The sequence below is a fragment of the Sturnira hondurensis genome, unplaced genomic scaffold (assembly GCF_014824575.4).
Source record: "Sturnira hondurensis isolate 20B ecotype Veracruz unplaced genomic scaffold, ASM1482457v3 Scaffold0025370, whole genome shotgun sequence".
Lineage (NCBI taxonomy): Eukaryota > Metazoa > Chordata > Mammalia > Chiroptera > Phyllostomidae > Sturnira > Sturnira hondurensis.
Genome location: NW_028098001.1, coordinates 8,416,629 through 8,436,648, shown reverse-complemented (window position 1 = coordinate 8,436,648; position 20,020 = coordinate 8,416,629). Strand labels below are relative to the sequence as shown.

Below are 20,020 nucleotides of genomic sequence, written 5' to 3'. Positions count from 1 at the left end.
CCTCTGTGTGTCTAGTACTGTTAAAGATATTCCTGGGTACACAGGAAAGAACACGCACTGAAAGGGAAGCACAGTAGAGTGGACCAGCAAGGCTCCTTCATTTGATCATTCATTTAGTCATCTCTATTGTAATGTTGACTACATCTGAAATTGCAACTTGCATATCTAGCATTAGACAGTTTGCTCAGAAGAGTGGCAAAACAGACTTCTGTTTATATTCGATTGTAAAATCTAATGATTTTTAGTGAGTCAATAAATGATCATTTAAGTGCTTGCTTTCAAGCATTTCTCAAAATCTTCTTATAACTAAATGATTGTAACAAAAGCTTATGTCCTCCATAAATTTCAAAGTGTTTTCCATATATTTAATTTCACTTTATCTCCGCAACTAGAAACACTGATAGTTGTTTCTATAAACACATTTCAAAATGTGAAAGCTCATGCAGTAGAGAACACAGTTTACATTATAAAGATGAATAGAAAGGAAGGCGCAACGTAAAATTTTTGAAACATATAAAGGGAACATACTTTTTAAAGGGATCCCGAAAGTGACAAGTTTTGGAAATAAAATCTCCTTTCACAAGGAAACACTGACAAGAACATGAAGACTAGAGAGAGATCTAAGGCTCAGTTTTAACTTCACCACTCTCTCTTGCTTCAATATCCTCTCCTACAAAATAGGAGTAATACCATCTCACAGTTACTGTGATGAATGATATAATGTGGCCATGTAATATACAAAATGCCTAGCCAATAGATATTGCATCTAGTTCTTTCCCTTTTATAATGCGAATGATTAATTTTATGAGTGGATTGTTATATATCACATTTTCTTTAAATAGTGCTCACCAACTGCTATGGAGTGTGTCTTCCTAAAATTCCTATGTTAAAACCATAAACCCCAATGTGACAGTATCTGAAGATGGGGCCATTAGGAAGTGATTAAAGTTAAATGAGATGCTAAGGGTGGGGCCATAATCCAGTAGAACTAGTGGAAGATAAGGTGGAGGAAGGAGAGTGGGAAGAAGAAAACGGGGAGAGGAGGAAAAGAGAAAGGGGAAGGAAAAAAAACTGGAAGGGGAGGAAGAAGGAGAGAAGGAAGAAGGATAAGAAGGGGAAAGGAGAAGAAGGAGGAGGAGGAGAAGGAGAATGATGGTGATAAGAAGGAGGAGTGGGGGAGGAAAAAAGAGGAAGAGGAGGAAAAAGGAGGAGGAGGAGAAGAAATAGGAGAATAGGAGGAGGAAGAATAGGAAGAAGGGGAGGAGAAGGAGGAAATAATAATGAGAAGAAGAAGGGGGAGGAGAAAGGGGGGAGAAGGAAAATAACAATGATGATAACAATAGGAGGAGAGGGAGGAGGAGGGGAAGAAGAGGAAACAGCAGAACGATGAAGGGGAGGGAGAGAAGAGAAAAAAGGAGAGGAAGAAGACGAGGAGGAAGAAAGGGAGGAAGAAGAGAAGGGGAGAAGGAAAAGGAAGAGGAAAAGGAGAAGAAGAGGAAGAAGAGAGGAGGAACAGAAAGAAGAGAAGAAGAAAGGAGGAAGAGGAAGGAGAAGAGGAGGATGAGGAAGGAGAAGAAAGATTTTTTTTCTTTCTCTTCCCATTTGCTGGCACACATAAGTCAAGTAAACATACCTACAGCGCTGGCACTCAGATCTTGGACTTCGCAATCTCCATAACTGTAAAAATAAATTCCTATTATTTCAGCCACCCACAGTCTGTGGTATTTTGCAATGGCAGCCCAAGCAGATTTACACACTCACGTTTTTCTCATCTACATAAACAATATCACAATTTAGAGGCAAGTAGGTAAAGATGTCATAAAAAGGGCTGTACAATATTTTATTTTTCTAGTTCACAGTAACATTTTAAATAATAATGTTCAAAATGCTGTACATTTAAATGTGAAGAGTCAGCTGGATTAATTTTTTACCTATACCTGAGAAATTACCAAATGTTTAAGGCTTAAAGCACTGATTCTTGAAAACACATTTCTACAACTTTCAAGCAATTAGAAATGTAATGGAATTCCAGACAAAAAGTTTTCAAAAATTTACAACACTATGCCATGGCTGGTGTGGCTTACTGGATTGAGTGCCAGGCTGTGAACTGAAAGGTTGCGGGTTCAATATCCAGTTGCGGCACATGCCTTCGTTGCAGGCCCAGTCCCCTGTTGGGGGCATGTGAGAAGCAATAGATCAGTCTATTTCTCATCCATTGATGTTTCTCCCCCTCTCTTTTTACCTCTCTTCCTCTCTCTAAAAATAAATAAATCTTAAAAAAAAACAAAAACAAATACCTAGTGACCTTTTTTTCAAACCTTGTAAAAATAAGTGAACAATATGATTAAATGGGTTATTTTTCCAAATTACATTTTAGAGCTCCCACATAGCCCTAATACATAGTGCCTAATACATAGCTGAAACTTAATATATTTGGAATGGACTCTACAACTTAATAACAAAACACAAAATGCTCAATCATGATAGACAAATCCATTTCAAGGAGAAAAGCATAGAATGGGAAGGAATTGTAAGTAGAATTCTAAACATTGAGTCTTTTAAAATAATGATTTAAATTAACTTTCCTTGAGGACTTCTAGCCAAGATGGAGGTATAGGTGGAAACACTGTGCCTCCTCGCACAACTAATTTAAAGACAAAGTTTTAGTAACAAAAATGCAGCCAAAACAGTGAAAATTGAACTGTATGGAAATCCGACAACAACGAACCATTCAGCCAGACTAGTAAGAGGGGTGGAGTCAGCAGTGGAGGTCGGGCTGGAAAGATCGTCTGGTTGGACCAACCCAGGAGCGTAGGCGGCGGTGGTTTGGCGGATCCCAGATGTAGGGTGGCGACCCAGTGAGGGCACAGGGCGGCTGGCTGATTGGGGTCACACATTCGCATAAACCAAGTGAAGGAGAGAACAGTGGGACAGACTGCTCAGGCTAGGGCCCCAGCACGGGAATTAGAGCCTGAAAGCACCAACTGGAAAGACTTTCTCGGGGTCGAGGTGCTGGGAGAGGCTCCCAGGCTCACAGGGAGTTCATTGGAGAGTCCAACAGGATCCTGGAGGGTGCACAGGCCCACACACCCGGGAACCAGCACCAGAGGGGCCCAATTTGCTTGTGGGAAGCTACAGAGGGGACAGAAATCTGAGAGAGTGGAGCGGAGCAAAGCGCCATTTTTTCCCCTCTCTGACCCCACCCCCACGTGCAGTGTTACAACCCAGCGACTGGGTCGCCCCACCCTGGTGAGCACCTAAGGCTCTGCCTCTCATACATAACAGGCTCAAACAGACCAAAACATATGGCTCGAGAATAGCTCAAAGCCCCAGAGCCTATAATTCTAAGCAACCAAGAAACAGCCAACCTTTCAGATGCACAGTTCAAAATACTGGTGATCAGGATGCTCAAAGAATTGGTTGATTTTAGTCACAAATTAGAGGAACAAATGAAGGCTAAACTAATTGAACTGAAGGGAAGTACACAGGAAACCAATAGTGATGGAAAGGAAACTGGGACTCAAATCAATGGAATGGAACAGAAGGAAGAACAAAACATCCCACCAGAAAGGAATGAAGAAATGAGAATTGAAAAAAATGAGGAGAGGCTTAGGAACCTCCAGGACATCTTTAAACGTTCCAACATCCAGATTATAGGGGTACCAGAAGGGGGAAAGAAACAGCCACGAGTGGAAAACGTATTTGAACAAATAATAAAGGAGAACTTCCCCAGTCTGGCAAAGGAAATAGACTTCCAGGAAATCCAGGAAGCTCAGAGAGTGCCAAAGAAGTTGGACCCAAGAAGGAACACACCAAGGCACATCATAATTACATTAGCCAAGACCAAAATGAAGGAGAGAATCCTAGAAGCATCAAGGGATAAGGGGACAGTCACCTACAAAGGAGTACCCATCAGACTGTCAGCGGATTTCTCAAAAGAGACCTTACAGGCAAGAAGGGGCTGGAAAGAAGTATTCCAAGTCATGAAATCCAAAGACCTACAGCCAAGATTGCTTTATCCAGCAAAACTTTCATTTAGAATGGAAGGACAGATAAAGTGCTTCTCAGATAAGGTCAAGTTCAAGGAGTTCATCATCACCAAGCCCTTATTATATGAAATGCTAAAGGGACTTATATAAGAAAAAGAAGATGAAAAATATGAACAGTGAAAGGACAGCAAACACACAGTTATTAACAACCACACCTAAAACAAAAGCAAACCAAGAGGACAAGCTAGATCAGGAGTGGAACCATAGAAATGAAGGACACATGGAGGGTTAGAAACAGGGGGGTGGGAGGGGGAGAAGGGGGGAGAGGCACAGAAAATAGCATAGATGGTAGGTAGAAAATAGATAGGGGGAGGGCGAGAATAGTGGGGGAAATATAGAATCTAAAGAACTTGAGACACGTGGTTATAAACTAAGGGGGGGAGAATGGTGGGGGAGGGAGTGTGTGGGTGGAGGGGAATGAAGGGGGGAATAGAACAACTGTAATGGTATAATCAATAAAATATATTTAAAAAATTAAAAAAATAAAATATATTTTTAAAAAATAAATTAATTAACTTTCCTCAAGGAACACAGTGAACTCTACATGTTTCTTTTGGAGAGACAACTGACAACATAAACCAAAAATCAGCATGACTAAATTGATTATATATGTAAGCTTTTGGGGCGTAGTTACATACATTCAGTGAAATGTAGTTGCAACCACACCATCACAAATACCTGTAAGCACTCAGTTTTCACACCAAAAAGGGCTATAACCTGTCAGTCACCCAACACAAGAAGTCCCTTGTTTGTTCTGAAAAACTCATGAAGGATGTCTTCTCTACAGACACACAGTTAACTATGTAAAAAATGGAGAAAAGAGGAAAATAAATTTCTTAAAGTGTATCAACTCTAAATAAGAAAACAAATAAGATTTGCTCCTATTTCTCCACGCTAAGTATAATTATTTTCAAAATGATGCAATACAAAGGTTGTTGCCTTATCAGTTTAGCTTAAGAGGATTATGAATTATCTCTCCTAAAAAAAATGATATAGTTATCAATAACAAGTGATGTATGTTCTAATAAAATTTAGATAAAAACAGGTGTAAAATGATAGGCTATGAAACACAATCACTTCTAATCATAATTAACTTTGTGTTAGTCTTTATTAAAACAAAAACATCAAAATTTCAGACACAAAACTACATGATATATACAAGAATGTATAAAAGTAAAAGGAGAAAACAGTACATATGGACTATGCTAGCACAGCAGAAATTTCAACTGGTTGTTCAATTCCAAGTCCAAATGTTTACATCCAGGACGTCACAGAGGTAACTTCCTTTTGTACCTGAAATAAAAATAAATCTCTTTAGTAGAAGAGAATAAAATACGGTTCATTTGTGAATTGTCCAACAGTTCCACAGTTCTAGTATATTAAAGTTCTACCTATGACATAGACATATAAAGTCATATAAATTACTTATAGTCATATAAATTATATATACACATTAATTTATATATATACATACACATATATAAATTAAACCAAAAGAAATTAGCTGGCATATGCCTCAGGTAATATCTATGTTTTAGAGATGAGAAAAATGGCAAGGTATAGGGACAGATCTTATAAAGTCTCAGAGAGGTAAAGGTTACCTGTACTGATTCTCATTGTAAATTGAACACAGAATGTCCATAACTGCCACCCTATTTTAATATACATATAACATTAATATAACAAAATAATAGGTAAATAGTCCAAATCTGAATTCTTTTATTCCGTGAAACTGGCATTTCATTGCTATACCAAAACCTTGAAGAGCAGTTAAATCATCGGACTAAAGCCATTAGTCAAAAAATAGAAACAGTAAAAATAATGACTTAAATTGTTATTCAAACTTGAAAACATTCAGAAGTCAATATAACGGTATTACTAACCTCTTGTAAAATTCATTTTGTGCTCTTGGGTTAATAAAGTTCAATTGCTTCAAAAATGCTGAAGTCTGACTTAGAAAAATGCTCCAGCACTCAGTGTTACAGATGACAGCCTGAAGAACTTGGTCTATTCTAATGCTAGGACTTACCCTCACACCTTCCTCTAGGAAGACTTTACAGGGTACAATGTCCCTTTCTGCTTTGAATTGGGAAGGGACAACATCAAGGGAGAAGCTATTCAGTTCCTGATACCAAAGTCCATTCTACGTTTGAGTATGTTGAATAGAGAAAATATCAATAGAGAGCCGTTTGTTAAGGTTGTTTACTTTTAAAAGGATTATAGTCACAAGGATTTCCTTAATTTTTATGTCCCTATTAAAATAAATGTTAGCATATGATTAAAAACATAAAGAATAAAAATCACTGCTTTTCAGTTACCTTATTGAGCTCTGGAAACAGTTCTTGTATTACAATGTCCAATAAAACATAAGTCAGCTAAAGTACAAAAAAATTTTTTAAGGCATTAGACAAAGAAAACAATAAAAATGATAGACACATAATTCAGGACTATGGTTACTTCTAAATGGGAAAGCGGGAAATAGAATTGACAACTTCAAACAAGCACAAAAATAGCTTCACTAGTATCTATAATGATCTATTCTTAAGATAAGCGTTAGATACTCATGTGTTCACATGTCGACATTTTATTATTATGCCTTGTATTTCATTTTACATTAGATATTTTATATGTAATAAAAATTTTAAAGAAACAAGCCGGACACAAAATTGTAACTACATTGAGATCTTAACAGGTATGTATAGACTCTAAATATAAAAATGTTAACTGGTTATTCATGTTATCTGAATGATGAAGTTCTCAACTTTTAAATTTTTATTTTATTTCATGAATTTTCTGTATATTCCAAATTTTCTACAATGAACATTTTAAACCAAAACAATTCATGTTATAAACAAAAAAAGTAGTTACCTAGAAAGAATAACAGAAATAAAACACTTTTTTTCAATTTGAATGTTTGAATTACACTGCCTTGATTTAATATAGTGTCACTTCACATCTAATAATATACCACACCCTCCCTGGCTGGGGTGTGGCCTGGGAACTGATCAGTGTCTCTCTCATACATCCATGTTTCTCCCCCTTTCTCCCTCCCTTTCCCTCTAAAATATAAATAAAATCTTTAAAAAACTGCACCAGATCCTACTGTGTCACTCACAAAACCTAGCCAGCTCTAGTCAACCTGCTTTAATGATTTTACCTGCTTGTTGAGAACTGGCTGCTGTAAGCCATCAAATAGAAGTCTGATGCTTTCATACTTCGCTTCCTCACCAATACACTTGACAATCAGATCTAAACAAGAAAGCCGCATGTGAAACAATTTTATATCAGGAAGTGATTCATCATTAACTGAATCATAAAAGAAAATCTCTGCCCTGTGTACCACATATTATGCAAAAACTATAAATCAAAAATTTTCTAAACCAGCTTTCTGCACGGGTTCTATGTTCCAGTTGAGAAATGCAGTATTGGGCGTCCTCTTTTTGGAGAATCATGTGCCCCCCAAAAATGCAAGCACACAGAATGTTGCAGTAAAGAAATTTGCATGTACTACTACGGGATAAAAGATAGTTGGAAAACAATACATATTGCATTATTCCATCAAGGGAAAACAAAATACAACCCTAAAATTATGTCTGTATATTTGTACACACATGTATAGAAATGCATGGAAAAATGTCTGTTGAAGATTAACACCAACTGGAGCACATGGCTATTTCTGCACTGGAGGAAGAGGATGACTCCTACTTTTTACTCTATTCGTTTTCATGTTTAAATATCTTAATATCAGGGAAAAAAGTTTAATTTTAACAGACTTTCCTCAATGAATATGACCACTTTGTTTCTGTACTATTTGCATAATTACTATTAACCATCTTACAAAACAATCCTTTTAGGAAATGTTTCGACACTAATTCAGAGTCCAAAAAGTGTAATGCATCATTCCTGTTACCAAAAAGAATTAGTTCTTATTAAAATCGCTACTGAATGTTTTCCCCCAAACAAGAAAAGCAAATTGTTCATAGGTAAACAAGTTGTTCAAATATTTGTCCCTTCCCCCAATCATCATGAAACTCTTAGTGCTGGTCACACAAAATTCTTGCTTTATGTTTGCTTCTATGAGGTAGATCTAACCATAGGAGGTAAAGGCCAAATTCAATTTACAATAAGCACATAGCTTGGTATTTTTCAAGCTATGCAACCCAATATGGATCTTTCTGAATCCTCTAATTCAATAATACTACATAGAATTTCCCAGTTAATATGCATGGAGCATAATGGACAAAAATAAGTGATCCTTTCAGATGCTTCAGGAGTCACTAAGAAATGAGAAGTAGAGGACAACAGAATGGCATGCTAAGCTTACTTGTTAGCTAAATTACTCCTTCCCAAACAAAAGTCTCAAAGTAGATGTAATTCAAATTTGTGCCTCAGAAAAAGAACAAATTATTACATTCATTGGCTTTTCCTGTGGTTCCTGAATATCAAAACTAAGACTTTAAAATCATGAATGCTACATCATGTTATAAAATAGGTAAGAAATTGCTTCATCATTTATCTACAGAAGACTTACTCAAAAATAGCTTTTGTCTACTTTTACATTCAAACCAGGGATTGAACTTCACTGTCATCACATACAACAGCAGAAATATTCTGGGAGTAATTTTTCAATGATAAGAATTCTGTAAGGTATAGTCCTCAGCCTTTTTCAATTCCTATTCTATATTTTCCCCCTGGGCATTATTATCCACTTACATGTGACTTCCATATCTCTATCCCATACCACCATTCCTCCAATTTCCAAACAGGGACAGCTAAATGCTTACTAGACATTTCCTCCTGAATAATGTATAGGCACTTCACACTAAAAATGTCCTAAACTAAATACCCTCTGCTTTAACCCCCTGACATTGTTTCCTTGTATTCCCCATGTCAGTAAGAGGTTACTATCATTCATTTACTTAGTGGCCCGAGCCTACCTCCTTTAAGGGTCCTCCTTTGAGATACTTCGTGACTTGAACATAACTCTATTATCACATGCATGTTTTGACTGTTATGTATGTTTTCCTGCTAGACTTGAGCTATGCAAGTACACTTTTTTTAAATCCCTTGCACTCTACACAGTATCTGGCACGTGGAAGGTGCTGATGGTAGGCAGCAGGATTCCAACTGTCCCACAAGCGTGTCACTAGGACTACTCTGATTATAAGTTATTGTCAAAAAGATCTATTTAAAGTCCTAAAGTCTTAAAGTCCTTAGTGCTATCATCATGAAAACCAAATTTTATTTAACTAGTGAGTTAATTTTATTGGCTTTTACAACTATTTCTAAAATGAAAACTCACAGTAAAAACTAGCTTCAATAATTCCTATCCATTGTGACCCAATGGGGTGTTAATCTACATTAAACTACTTCTTAAATATTACACCTGGAATGTAATTCATCATTTTTTCAAAAGTCTGTTTTGCTCGTTGTTGCTTATCTTGGAGAGAGCGAGGTTCAGTGTTTTCACAGAAGACAGCATCTAAAAAGAAAAAAAAATACTTTCTGGAATTTCATCTATTATACACAAAATATTTATTTCCTCACAGTGGAAATACTAATAAAATAAATGAAAACAAGACTTTTAGATCTGAATAAAAACACTAAGAGTACATGAAACATCACACACATGAGAAAATACAAACCTCTGAGAAGTGTTATAAGTGAGACCAAACGATGCTCCTGAAACAACTGTTCCAGTTTACAGTGAAGATAGTAGTCAGTATACATTTCCAGAGTGTTTTTAAAAAGGATTCGAGTTCCCATTAAGAGATGATGAAGCCAGTCAGGAACCTGGAAAACCACTCGTCCTGAAAGCATCACAGAAAATACTTTGTTGTTAAGATAAGTGTTTTAATATTTTCCCATATAAAAAAACACAATTGGCCAATATTTTATTTGTTAACACTAGTAACTTTAATATGTTCAAGACCAATTGTACTGAATTCTTATAAAAGAAGTATTTACAGTTTTCAAAAAACTTGCAATGGGGCAATACTCAAGAGCACTAATTTACATCGTAGAAGAAATATGATACATGAATGAAAGCCATACTTTGTGAATCCTTCCCCCTTTTCCCTGTGATTCTCTCCCCTCTCCCCTCTGGTCCCTATCAGCCTGTTCTGTATTTCAGTATCTTTGGTCATATTTTGCTTGCTTGTTTGTTTTGTTGTTTAGACAGAAAACTGTACTTGAATAATAATTAAATATATCTAAATATTTATTTTATTTTTTAATAAAATATATTAAATATATTAAATGTTATATTAAATATTAATATAATATTAAATGATATATTAAATATTTTATTAAAAAATAAAATAAAAGAATGATATTGTTCAAAAAAAAGAAAAAGAAAACCATGTTTTAATAGTAACCACATTGATCTTACCTACATACATCAGGTAATCATAAACTCCTTCGACAGTCATCATCTCCATAAAATAATTCTGATTTTGCTTTCTTTCTGTATTCTCAGCACGGTTTGCATTATTCTTAAACAGGTCATTGAAAAGCTAAAGTAAAAGTTGAAAAAATAAAGAAATATATAGTTTATTACATCTAATGATAATAATCACTAAGACTAAAGTAACAAAGAGCAAAGACAATTACATTTTTTTCTAATCAAAACAGAACATCAGGTTAGGATCTGCCTAAAATTTCACACTTATACCTAAAATTGAATTTAAAAAATGTTCCTCCCAAAACAGTACATAAAAATCTACATTCATTTCAGACACAATGGGTAACTCATTACTTATAACTTCATTTCTTTACACCAAAAGGAGCAAATGAACATATAAAAATGTATAAAGGTATAATGATAGCTAATTTTAAAACTAACATGATTTAAAAATCATAAATCGCTATAAAGGTTGTTTAGAGGTGAACATTAAGCTTTAAGCAAATTTTATCTTGACAATGATAGAGAGTGAAAGCCCAGAAAGGACTTTGATTAATGTTAAAAAAAAACAAGATATGAAGACTTATGAACGATGAAATGCAACTAAATCTCATTCCTACTTACCCCTAAACTTTGCAAAAAGCATCTATTCTCAATAATAATCAAACCGCAGAAATTAAGGAACTAAATAAAGTTTGATGTAAAATATCAACAAAGGCAAAAACAAATGGGCAAACCCTTTGGCAAGACTGATCAAAAAGAAAAGAAAAAGATACAAACAAAAGGGAACATAACTAGTGATGTCAGAGAAAATAAAAAGAGAATATTATTGACAACTTTAGGCTGAAAGATTTTAAAATTAGATAAAATGAAAAATCTGCTGAAAAATATAACCCATTAAAAAGTGATTCATAAAGTAATAAACCTGGAGAATATTATAATCACTAAGGAAATTAAATTTGGTTTAAAAATATCTTCTACAACCAAACTCAAGGCCTAGATGGCTTTACCAACAAGTTCTATCAATTATTTTTAAAACTAGTAATTCCAATAACTGTACTAGCAAATTAGAAAAAGACTAATATAACATCAATACCAACATCTGACTAGGACAAAATAAGAAGTCTGTTCACCTATAAACACAGATGTAAACTTCCTTAATCTCATAAAGGGGATCCATGAAAAAAGCTACATTGTACTATTTAATGGTGAAGCACTGAAATCATTCCCTTTGTATATCAGGTCCTAACCATAATGGAAACAAAGCCTGCCGTCACCTGCCAGGTAAGTTTGTAAATCTAAAAATATTAATAAATATATTGCTAAAATTAATGTAAGTCTAGAAAAATTATTGAACTAAAAAATCAATACACAAAAATCAACTGTATTTCTGTTTACCAACAATCAAGTTAAAGTAATAACAAAAACGAAGTTGTGTTAGGGGGAGAGGAGGACCGTCTTTTGAGTTCGCATAGCTCCCCGGGCTGGGCACGACTATGGCACTAAACTGAGCTTCCTGTAGACAGAGAATATATATTCCCAGTACCTAACACTCAGTAGTAGGCACACAATAAAATACTTGGTTAATGAATAGATAAAATACTTTATAAACCATTACAATTAGCAATACCATCAAATAAACACAAATACATTATAGCAAATAATTCCTTCATTATTAGAATTTGGTGATTTATAACCTCAGAGAACCACTTTTAAAAAATACCTCAAATACAGAAATATAACTTTGCAAATACATTATCCAAAGAAACATTTAAGCCATAAAAACAAAGAACCAAGCAATTATTTGCAATATCCTCCTTACATTGTACAAACGATTTCCATATAAAGAAAATTAAAAGTGCCATCCATTAAATCAATACAGGATTCTCCCTATAATGGAAAAGTTATTTCAAGTAGGACAACTTCAAACTTAATGGCTCTTTAAGGTGATGTTCAGTACCTTCTTGTTGTTTTCAGAAGTAGGGCTAAGAATGGTCAGTTCTGGTTTACTTGGTTTAGGCTTTGGAGATTCACAAGAATTAATGAAATTCATGATGAAAGGTTCCAAATGCTGACCCTTCTGTGGTAATACAGAGATCATAGGATGAAAATAGAAAATTAAGATTTTGATTTTCAGTATCATATAACCCATTAAAATTTACTAGTATTTACATATGCTTTTAACTATCATGTTATACAACAGAATACATATAAATTAGTTACTTACCTCTTTCATTAGTTTTCCAGGAACGGACTTTATAATTTTCCCTGCAATTAGAAGTATATTATTAATTTTGTGAAGGCATAATATACATCATAATTGCTTATATGAATACTTCAGTAAGTAATTTTAAATACTAAAACAGCCAAGTAAAAAATAAAATCATAAGAAATATTTACAATTGCCCACTTTACACAACAGAAATTTACAATAACTATAGTATATTTAACTATTTATAAATAAAACATTTGGGATTAACTTTAAAATAACCCAATTGGGCCCTGGCTGGTGTAGCTCAGTGGACGGAGCTCGGGCCTGTGAACCAAAGGATCGCGGTTCGATTCCCAGTCAGGGCACATGCCTGGGTTGCAGGCCAGTTCCCAGCAGGGGCCAGTTCCCAGTAGGGGATGCACCAGAAGCAACCATACATTGGTATTTCTCTCCTTCTCTCCTTCCCTTCCCTTCTAAAGATAAATAAATAAATTTTAAAAAAATAAAATAAAATAACCCAATTGGGTGGGACGTGGGGGAAGGGATAGAATAAGCCAAGTGTTGATAACTGCTGAAATACAGTAAGGCATTCATTATATAAATTTCTTCTGTGTATATTTGAAATTTTCCATAAAAATGTTTTCAAAATATTTTAAACAATGGTGAATATATAAAGATACCTAAAAATATACAAAAGAAGTTTTAAAATTGCTTTTAGAGAGTTCCAGCCAAGATAGAGGCATAGGTACAAATGCTTCACTTCCTCACACAACCAAAAGGAGGATAACAACCAATCTAAAATCAATAAACAACCAAAAACACCAGAAAATCAATCTGCATGGAACTCCAGCAACCAAGAAATTAAAGAAAAAAATCTACCAGAACAACCAGATTGGTAAGGTAGACTGTGCAGGCTGACTCAGAAAAACCGTGGGGAGGGGGCTGAGGGGTGGGGCTGACTTCAGAGGTAAACTGAGACTCAGAGCTGACAGTGGGAGGTACTGCCAGTCTGACAGGAGAGTCTGTTAGAAAGTGCTCTAGAGACGATCAGGCGAGCTGCATTGTTCCCTCTCTGGCCTCTACCCCACAGGCAGTGCAGCAAACAGGGTTGCCCTGCCTGAGTAAATACCTAAGGCCCCACCCCTTACAACTCATCAGGTGTGCCAAGACAAAGAAATATGGTCCAAATCAAAGAACACTGCAAACCTCAAAACTCAGCGATGAGGAGATTGCCAACCTACCTGATGGAGCATTTAAAGCCCTGGTATTCAAAATGCTCGCAGAACTGATTGAGCTTGGTCGAAAAATGAAAGATACCCAAAAAGAAATAAAGCAAAATATTCAGGGAACCAGCAGTGACAAGAAGGAAACCAAGATTCAAAGTAATGATTTGGAACAAAAGGATAAAATAAACATTCAACTGGATCAGAACAAAGAAACAAGAATCCAAAAAAAATGAAGAGAGGCTGAGGATTCTCTGGGACAACTTGAAACATTCCAATATCTGAATTATAGGAGTACTAGAAGGAGAAGAACAAGAGCAAGAAATCAAAAATTTATTTGAACAAATAATGAAGCAAAACTTCCTCAAACTGGCAAAGGAAATAGACTTCCAGGAAGTCCAGGAAGCCCAGACAGTGCCAAAGAAGTTGGACCCAAAGGGGAACACACCAAGGCACATCATCATCAAGTTACCCAAGATTAAAGACAAAAAGAAAATCCTAAAAGCAGCAAGAGAAAAGGAGACAGTTACCTACAAAGGACTTCCCACAAAGCTGATTTCTCAAAAGAAACCTTGCAGGCAAGAAGGGGCTGGAAAGAAGTATTTGAAGTCATGAAAAGCAAAGACCTACATCCAAAATTACTCCATCCAGCAAAGCAAATGGAATTCTAAATGAATTCCATTTCATTTAGAATGGAAGGGCAGATAAAGTGCTTCCCAGATAAGGTCAAGTAAAAGGAGTTCATCATCACCAAGCCCTTATTATAAGAAATGTTAAAGGGACTTATTTAAGAAAAAGAAGATAAAAAATATGAATAAAATGACAACAAACTCACAACCTTTAACAAATGAACCTAAAAGAAGAGAAAAACAGTGAAAAACACTAAGCAAACAACCAGAACAGGAACAGAATCAGAGAAATGGACATTACACAGAGGGAGTTCAGTGGGGAGGGGGAAGGAAGGAAGGGGGGTGAAGTACAGGGAAGAAGCATAATTAGTAGGCATAAAATAGATGGGGAAAGATAAAAAATGGTATAGGAAACAGAGGACTCAAAGAACTTATATGTATGACCCACGGACATGAACTGAGGGGGTGGAATGCTGAAGAGTTGTGGGGGCAGGGTGGAGGGGTATAAAGGAGGACAAATCGGCAAAACTGCAATAGCAGAATCAATAAAAATTCTTTAAAAAATAAAATAGAAATAAAATTGCTACATTTAAATTGGCTATTTGAGTAGTTTATATTCTGTATTTAAGATTAAAAATATATATTCTAATCCTGTTTATCAAATTTTTCTTGATTTTATCTCCAGGTTCTATTGAAGATTTTCCAAAGAAAAAATAAACAAATGGGACTACATCAAACTAAAAAGTTTCTGCACAGCAAAGGAAAATATCAACAAAATTTAAAAAAACAATCCATAGAATGGGAGAACATATTTGCTGATACATCTGATAAGGGGTTAATATCTAAAATTTATAAAGAACTTAGAAGAACTCAATACCAAAAAAACAAACAACCCAATTAAAAGATGGGCAAAGGACCTGAGTAAACACTTCTCTAAAGAGGACATACAGAGGGCCCATAGATATACGAAAAGATGCTCAATGTCACTAATCATCAGAGAAATGTAAATTAAAGCCACAGTGAGATATCATCTTACACCTATCAGAATGGCTATCATCAATAAATCAAGAAACAACAAGTGCTGGTGAGGTTGTGAAGAAAAGGGAACCCTAGTACACTGTTGGTGGAAATGCAAACTGGTGCAGCCACTGTGGAAAGCAGTATGGAGATACCTCAAAATTTAAAAATGGATCTGCCTTTTGACCCAGTGATCCCACTTCTGGGAATATATCTGAAGGAACCCAAAACACTAATTCAAAAGAACATAAGCACCCCTATGTTCACTATTTACAGTTGTCAAGATATGGAAGTAGCCCAAGTGTCCATCAGTAGATGAATGAATAAAACAACTATGGGACATTTACACAATGGAATACTGCTTGGCCATAAAAAAGGAAGAAAACTGTACCGTTTGTGACAGTATGAATGGACCTGGAGAACATTACACTAAGTAAAATAAGCCAGTCAGAGAAAGGCAAATACCATAATATTTCACTCATATGTGGAATCTAATGAATGAAGTTAACTAACAAGCAAAATAGAAACAGACTCATAGATAGAGAGCAGGATGACAGCTGGGTGGGGGAGGGTAGGGGATGGAGAGATGGAGCTAAAAGGAAAAAGGACTCATAGACACGGACAACAGGTGTGGTGACTTCAGGGAGTAGGAAACTATAAAGGGACTAAATGTTAATGGAAAAAATACACTAAAAATTCTGTCAAAAAAGATTTTCTCAAGCATTTAGAAATGACTAAAAATTAGCAAAATTGATAAATAACATTTAAATTTCTTTTATTTCGATTTAGAAAAAAGCAAACTCATGGCAACAGCAAGAGATATATTAATAGAAACTAAAAATAGAGACTGCTTTATGACACGCAAACCACCCAACCATCCCATCAAGCTCTTTCTTTCTTGTTTACCCCACATACCACTTCTCCCTCATCAGAATTTCCAAAGGTCCTCCAATTACAGGGCTTTATTCTATGCTTTTCTCTGTAGTACATGCTCTTCTGAACCAAATGATTTATTCAATCTGATATCAAATAACACTCAAATCTCTACTCCTTGCCTAGCTCCTGGCCTCTCTTCCCTTACACAATTTCTACAATTAAATTCTATAAACTCAACAAGTTTAGAATTGCTCTTAATTTATTCCCTGTCTCTGCAAGTAACAGCATTCATCCAGTTGTTTAAACAGAAACCTGGGTCACTTTGAACATTTTTTCTCCTTGAGTCAAACCTGCGCAGTAGTAACCAGATCTACCCAATTCTATGTCCTATAACCAAATATAAATGTCCTCACAAGTTCCCCTGATAAGAAGACCCCCTCTCCCCCCCACACACACAAGAGAAATATTTTGGCTCAACTAATTTGGAAAGATACATATGAAAGCCAAATACCTACTTGTAATATTTAACTGATTTTTTTAGGTAGGTAGAGACTTAAGATTAGTAAAATATATTCAGAAATATTGCTTTTCTTCCATTATTATCTTTAACAATTTTATTCAAACTTTTCTAGATTATATTAGTTTGGTTTGCACTTAACTTTATATAAAGAAATTGCTATATATATTCTTTTGTGTCTTGCTTCTGTCATTCATGTTTTTAAGGTTATCTATTACAAGAAGTTACCTGCTATAGGTATTCATTGCTCTAGGTGTTCATTTTATGAATCCGCCACAATTTATCTGTTCACTCTATTGCTGGTGAACATTTGTATTATTTCCAGTTTTGGCTATTATAAACAATGCTGCTATGAACATTCTTAAATACGAATATAAGACTCTCTAGAATATATATCTCAGAGAGAACCTGCTGGGTCATTTAGTTTTATACTAAACTGTTTTTTCAAGTGGTTTTCACATTTATATTCCTACTAACAGTGTAATTTATATAGTGTATATGGCTTTACTATATAAATTATTTTTCTAAATTAATGTGAAAACACTGATTCTTTTCAGTTTATCCTCTTATGTTTCATTCTCTAATTTGACTTACCAAGATTTACATCTGGTAGTATCTTATCAAGAAACTGTGTTTCTCCACCATTGGGGGAGAGAAAATCTGCTAGAAGTTGACTATTACTCAGTTCTGGATGCTGCAGAAGTTTCTTGAATGAACAAAAGAAGAAAAAAAAGTTTAAAAATCTAGAAGGGTGATCAAACTATTTTAAAATAATTTTTTAAATCAAGAAAACAATTTTAAATCCTCAAAAGCAATTCCACATTCAGAATAATAATAAAATAACACTTATAGGAAGAATAGTACCACATAGTATGCCCTCAGCCTCTGCAGTCAGACTAAATAGATTTGAATTCTGGCTCTTCCATCTGCTAGCTAGGTATTGCCAGAAAAGTTCCTAAACTGCCAATAAGTCAGTTTCCTCATGTCATGTATAAAATGAAAATGATACAACCTACTTTTTAATGTTGTTATAAAAGCATGTAGCACTTACCTTATACACAGGAAGATTAAACATGAAGCTAATATTATTTCTTAGCTTCTCAACTATAAACAAGTATGACAATATTATACAACTATCTTGCTAATTAAGACGTTGGCAAAAATTAAAAGGATTTAGCAAAAACTAAATGGGGAAATGTAAAATAACTTGGAGGATCTGTTGTCTGTTCACCCTACAATATTATTTTCTTACAGACAAACTGACCTTTTAAAGTCAAAATTAACCCATTCTTAGCTAATATTGTTTCATAACTATGAAACAGTTACAAAACTTTATGATAAGAAATCTACAGCGTGGGGAAAAAGTAGGTTTACAGTAATGAGTACATGAAACAGAGTTTATTCTAGTATTATTATTTATTAATTATTACATTACCTTCCATAGAACTGTAAACTTACTTTTGCTCCACCCTATATATAAACAAAATAGTAGTACTGTAACCTTTAACTTTGTATTACCAGAAAAAAAGTTCCAGAAGGAGGTACTCTAGTTTTTCGAATTACTTCAAATAATGGGTTAACAATATCAACAAAGACCCAGGTTAACACTATGTGTTGTGTTCAAATGTCCTTGTAGTATTTAACAGTTAATTCATATTTCAATTTTCACACTATGAAAAATTATATAAAAATATTTTCTGAATTCAAGTATTCAACAGTTCAAATACAAGAAATAAAATGTAAATACCTCTTAGTACTACTGAATATTTAACTCATAAAGTACTTGTTTTTGACTATAAGGAACTGAATTTAACTGAGTTCACGCTTAATAAAAACTCATATAAAAAAGTTGTTTTAAAGAGTAAAGCAAAAGTATATTCTGGCCTTATACCCTCGATTAAAGACAGTTGGTCATTAATTTTAGAGAAGTCTCAAGTAAGTAACTTTTAAGTTGATTATGCCAACAATGAAAAAAATAAACCACCAATTACATTGTTTACACAACACAATGCCCACGCTCTGAGAAAATGGAATTCAATTCCAACTGGTAAATGGTAGAGAGTCAGGAGATCCACAAGAAACTGGAAAAACATCTTCAAATTGAAAAAGGAAAGGAACTGAGGAATAAAACAGGAGGGAAGATTTTCAAGTTAAAAAAGTGTTGAACACAAAATTAAACACAGAATAAGACAAAAATAACAAAAACTACCCAACATTCTTGGAATATATTTAATCTTTTACACCAAACTTTTTGTTTCTTTAACATCCCACACCAAAACTAAGCCCAACATGAGACCTTTTTTCCTCTAAGAAAACATCTGGTATTTTGTATCTGGTCAAGATGGCAGTATAGGTAGACACAGCTTGCCTACTCGCACAACCACACTGAAACTACAACTAAATTACAGAACAACCAACACTCAGAACTGTCAGAAATCAAGTTGAATGAAAGTCTTACAACTACAGAATTAAAGAAACCACATCCATGCAGACTGGTAGGAAGGGCAGACATGCGGAACATGCTGGTCCCAAATCCATGTGTGGTGGATAAAAATTCAGCAAGGACTCCCAATCCTACACCAGGCCCCCACCCCAGGGTTCCAGTCCCAGGAAGATAAGTCCCCATAACTTCTGACAACAAGAATCAGTGGGGGCTGAGTTGATGGAAGAAACTTCTGGAGTCTCAAGTAGGTCTCCTTAATGAACACACACAGACTTACTCAGACTCACTCCCTCTGAGCTATAGCACTGGGGTAGCAGCCTAAAAGGCACCAGTGACATACAGAGAACAACTGAAGTGTCTGGAATCAAGGCAAGAGCTGGATCATAGCTTTCTCCCAGACAGAAAGGTGGGCAGGGGCCACTGTCCCTTTTCTGAACCCTCTTCCCCTCTACAGCAACATAGCCAGCAGGTAGGTACCATATCTGAGACTCCATCAACCTGGCTAATACTGTTTGTCCAACCCTGGAGATCCCCAGAGGCTCCATCCCACCCAACTTACAGCTGTTAACCATGGCTTTTCCACACGAATGGCTGGTCTTGGCTCATGCTTCACAACTTCCTAAATCCTTTCAAACAATCAAGAGCAAGCCT

At 35.2% G+C, this 20,020-nt stretch overlaps 1 protein-coding gene across 5 annotated transcripts in view; it reads right to left on the bottom strand.

Moving 5' to 3' along the window:
* Window positions 1-5,126: 5,126 nt before the first annotated feature.
* The window catches only part of SNX14 (sorting nexin 14), an 88,085-nt gene continuing 73,191 nt past the window's right edge, over window positions 5,127-20,020 (bottom strand). For all 5 annotated transcript variants that reach the window (XM_037039259.1, XM_037039260.1, XM_037039261.1 and 2 more), the window contains 9 exons: window positions 17,521-17,632; window positions 12,680-12,720; window positions 12,413-12,532; window positions 10,441-10,564; window positions 9,695-9,859; window positions 9,436-9,531; window positions 7,207-7,298; window positions 6,368-6,424; window positions 5,127-5,342 (listed from right to left, as the gene is read on the bottom strand). In XM_037039259.1, the coding sequence (XP_036895154.1) occupies window positions 5,304-5,342; window positions 6,368-6,424; window positions 7,207-7,298; window positions 9,436-9,531; window positions 9,695-9,859; window positions 10,441-10,564; window positions 12,413-12,532; window positions 12,680-12,720; window positions 17,521-17,632 (846 nt within the window). In that variant the 3' untranslated portion in view covers window positions 5,127-5,303. The remainder of the gene's footprint in view (window positions 5,343-6,367; window positions 6,425-7,206; window positions 7,299-9,435; window positions 9,532-9,694; window positions 9,860-10,440; window positions 10,565-12,412; window positions 12,533-12,679; window positions 12,721-17,520; window positions 17,633-20,020) is intronic.